Here is a 4308-nt window from a genome sequence, read left to right as displayed (position 1 = left end):
GCGCATTCAGACTTTAGATGTTGCGCTTTACCTTTAAAGTCCCACATGAGATTCACAAGAGTAATTGATTGACAAACAAATTGTGTAAAAATATCCACCATTTTTTGTGAGAATAAATATTAACACATCTTCCTAAATCAAATTGACCTCGCCTAAAATGCAAAGACCTCACAAATACTTTTCCATCTCAAGCAAGGTTGATTTATAATTAATGTCTAAAAATATGATAATTTATGTCCCCAAGTTTTATAAAGGTTTTTTAGCTTGATTTATATAATTTAGAAATTTTCATTAAAATTGGTAAATTTTAGTTTGATTTGATAAACTAATATAAATTAGTATCCAAATATTAATTTGGTAAAAATATATTTGGTAATATTTTTAGTTTAATTTGGTAAACTAATATAAAGTAGTATCTATATATTAATTTGGAAAGAAAATAATGTTAAATAATTGTCGTATCTAAATAAAACTAATATTTAAATATTAATTTGACAAAAGATAAACTTAAATAATTGCGATATCTACCACAAATTGAACATTTAACCAATTTTGCTTTTATAAATGTTAATTTAGATGATCAAGACTAGCTCAAATTTAAAACACCTTGTTCAATGGGTCGATACTACTTTTAAAATGTCTACTTTATATAAATATCCTGGCCCCCTTATAAATATTCCTAGCTTTTGCCCTACCTATAGCCACCTTACACTACAATAAGGTATAATTATATAGCTTCCACCAAAAACCCTCTTTATATACACTCTCAAGGGCATAGAAAAAGGTTCCTTCTTCCTCCTCTAATCAAGCTCCCATGGAGCTTTCCATAACATTTTCTCCCTTAACCCTATCACTTACGACTCTTCATCTGTCCACATTCTAGACTGATTGAATCATTCCCAAGCTCCAAACTCAATACTTATATCAATGAATAGCTTTAAAAAATGCTAATTTGTTGCATACGAGATTAAACCAATATATTGCTTCAATTGTCTATACAAGTTACCGAAGAAAATGTTGTGATGGAGGAAGGGAGTGATGGTTCACCTAGTTAAGGTATAGAGTCAACAGTGTAAGGAAGAGGAAGGAGAGGGATATTCTTTAAGGAGAAGAAGGAAAGTAAGAGGAAGAGGGAGGAGCAAGTGATGAAGATGATGGGAGAGTAGGAGGAAGATCCCCTATTAAGTATGACTTTTATTTCAATCAAATTTGAGAAATAATCTTCTAGTTAAACTTTATTTATTTGTTTCAATCAAACTTTGATTAGTCTAGATTATTTTATTATTATTTGGCCTATTAATTTAGCATATAAATAGTATCTTTTACAACCTTAGTAAATACACTCATTAGAGATTAGAACTCATAACACATTTAGAAAATTTTTTGTTTACGTTTTGAGGGTTTTTTGTTTTCTGGTTTTCGATGTTTAATTTTTATCTCTATCTTTTGTACTGTTCGTTCTTTTGCCATTATAGTAAATTGTGATTTTTTATCCTCTTTCGAGGGGTTTTTCCATGTTAAATTTGTGTGTTCAATTTCTCAATTTCTTCTGCTATTTTTACTTGTTCCTTGCTTAATCGGGTCGATCCCCAACCTCTCCTACTCTCTCCTCCACTCAAGTTTATATAGTGGGCTGCCCCTTATTTTGCAGTGCCTGGTGGTAGTTTGTACCATATCTAACATGGTTGTGCAAGATAACTAGGTGTCATTGTCGTTACAAGTCAATTGTCGCCATGGTATATGCTTTGTGGTGTTACCTATGTCGTAGATTGTCTTGCTCTGTCACCTTTGTCTTAGACTATAAAGGCAACAATTTTGCCCAGATGGTTCTCTGAATGGTGCATCTTGAAGGGTGAGTTGCAGAGGGTAGATTACGGATAGTCCACAAGCCATTTCACCGAGGTTTCTGCAGTGGGCCACATGCATACCGTTTGATGGTCTCAAATTTTTTTGTAAGATATTTCAAATTTTCTTAAAAAAACTAATTAGAATCTCACACAAATTAGCCAACAATGTGAATAAGAATTAAATGAAAAAAAAAGACAAAAAAAGAAGAAGATAAAGTTGTGACGAGCATTTACCCGTAAATAGGCTTCTAAACAGAATTGCATACGGTTGAATCTCTCCATTTTTTTTTTAAATCTAATTATAAAATTTTAGTATATAGAAAATAATAAATTAAAATTACCAAATAAATGTACTTAAATAAATAATTTTTTATTTAGATTTGTTCCAATTCATAAATACCTTTGAACAAGCTATGATGATCGAATTTCAACTTATCAACACTGCCTAATGCGAGATTATGTGATATATTTCTTTCTAAATGTGAATTGTATTCTCAACGGTTGTCTTCTGGAAATGAAAAGTAAACATTTAATCAACGGTATATGATATGATTCATTGCTGTTTGAACTGTATCAATAAAAAAAGTACTAAAACGTAATAGAATTGATGCCTTCCGTTGGATAACCAGACTAAAACACCTTGAAGATTCTAAAATGCCACTCTTCTCCCTACCCTACCCTTCACTCTACCACATCATAGTCATCAACGAACTTGTAACACCAAAGAGAAGTAAACATAGCATCACTCCTGTGTTCGCACCGCCGACCGCGGCTTTGTTATTCAACGACGGTGACTCGCCGTTAATCGTGACCGGCGGAGACTGAGCTGGGTCACTCGGAGCCTCGACGTAGGGAGGAGGCGGAGGCTGGTTGAGGCTGGGAGGCAACCCACTGCCGTGCCGAACGAGGATCTTGAATGCCATGCCACGCTGACATTGGACACCATCGCCAGCGTCGGAGAAGTAGTAGTTTGCGCCCTCAATAGTCAACGGCACTTCAATGGTCAAGGATTGATCAAAGTCTGTGTTCCCGCCGTTGTATTGGAAGGTATCGGTGTCTGAAGCATCGTCCGTAGTACAATTACGATAAGTCGTTTCATTGTACGTCTGGATCACCGTCTGATTTGTGGTGGTCCTAAATACTATAAACGATTAATGAGAAAAAAGGAAAAGGAAAAGTCAAAAATGGCGAATGGAATAAATAATGGATGCTAAAGAATTATTAAAGCTTTTGGATCTTACTGAGATAGTCGCCGAGACTGAAAGTCTGATTAGCAGCCCAGGACGTGTAATTGGTGGCGGATGTGTTAGTTTTAGAATGAAAGAACCAGCCAGCATCACCGCCAACGGTGTGGTTGGTGTAACCGGTTGCGACGGTAGCGGTGGTGATGAGGAGGCCTAGCAGCGCTAGAATGAGTTTGGTGTTGGAACCCATGAGTGCCGCTGAATGTGAATGTGGGCGTCTGATCTGACCATTAATCATAGCTCGAGCGGTTGGTTTTTCAAAGGTATTAATAAAATTGGTAGTAAACGATAGTGGAAGGAACGTGGTAAGCCACGTGAAAGAGGGTGGGTATATGAGCCTATAACTTTACTTTGTCGTTGTTTGTTTTCCTATACTATTTTTTCTCCTTGAAGGGTTTTATACTAGGTTAAATTCTGCTATTAGTCCATATACTTTGAAAACGTTATAGATTTAGTCCTTTTACTTTAATTTGATCAATTTTAGTGTCTATACTTTTTGAATTGATCAATTTTAGTGCTAACCCTAAATAATAATAGTTAAATCCATTTGGTTAAATCCAATTACTAGTCATATACTATCCTTTTGGTTAAATCATTTTTAAGTCTTATAATTTTCAAATTTTAAATTTTAGTATTAACACAATAATTATATGATAATAACTTTGTTGGATCAGATTTTGAAAATAACATAACTTAACTTAAGAAACTTAACCATTACTATTTGGTGAGGATTGAAATTTTAAAATTTGAAAAGTATTAACACTAAAAATAACCAATTTAAAATACATGAACTAAACCCACAACTTTCACAAAATATAAGGACTAATAAAAATTCTTTATATCATTCCTAAACCTATCATAAGCATAACCAACTAGTTCTTTTGATAGTTATTCTATTTTATTATAACAATTAATTTGTTCATAATCAATTTTTATGTTTTATGTTTTATTTTTATAATAGTTTTTTTATCTATAACAATAACATCAATAAAATATATGATATATTATTTATTAAATCAATTCTCTATAATAATTTCTTCTCTTAAATTTTAGTAAATTTAATTGTATTCCTAAGTAAAATAAAAATAATAAATTTTAGTTAGATATCCAGTAAAATTTTTAATTTTATATAAAAATTATTAATCATTTTTTGAAAATAAAAATAATAAAAAAATAACACCCTTAATAAAATATTCTTAAAAAATTTTAAACACAAA

At 32.2% G+C, this 4308-nt stretch overlaps 1 protein-coding gene across 1 annotated transcript; it reads right to left on the bottom strand.

The window, feature by feature from the left end:
• Nucleotides 1-2375: 2375 nt before the first annotated feature.
• On the bottom strand, nt 2376-3458 carry LOC108482456 (blue copper protein-like). The gene is made up of 2 exons (XM_017785593.2): nt 3089-3458; nt 2376-2988 (listed from the first exon to the last, which is right to left on the bottom strand). The coding sequence occupies exons 1-2, from the start codon at nt 3327-3329 to the stop codon at nt 2534-2536; spliced, it is 696 nt and encodes a 231-aa protein (XP_017641082.1). The 5' UTR covers nt 3330-3458; the 3' UTR covers nt 2376-2533.
• Between the last annotated feature and the right edge of the window lie 850 nt (nt 3459-4308).

The sequence above is a fragment of the Gossypium arboreum genome, chromosome 7 (genome assembly GCF_025698485.1).
Source record: "Gossypium arboreum isolate Shixiya-1 chromosome 7, ASM2569848v2, whole genome shotgun sequence".
In the NCBI taxonomy this organism is placed as follows: Eukaryota; Viridiplantae; Streptophyta; class Magnoliopsida; order Malvales; family Malvaceae; genus Gossypium; species Gossypium arboreum.
This window is presented reverse-complemented; position numbering and strand designations above follow the sequence as displayed.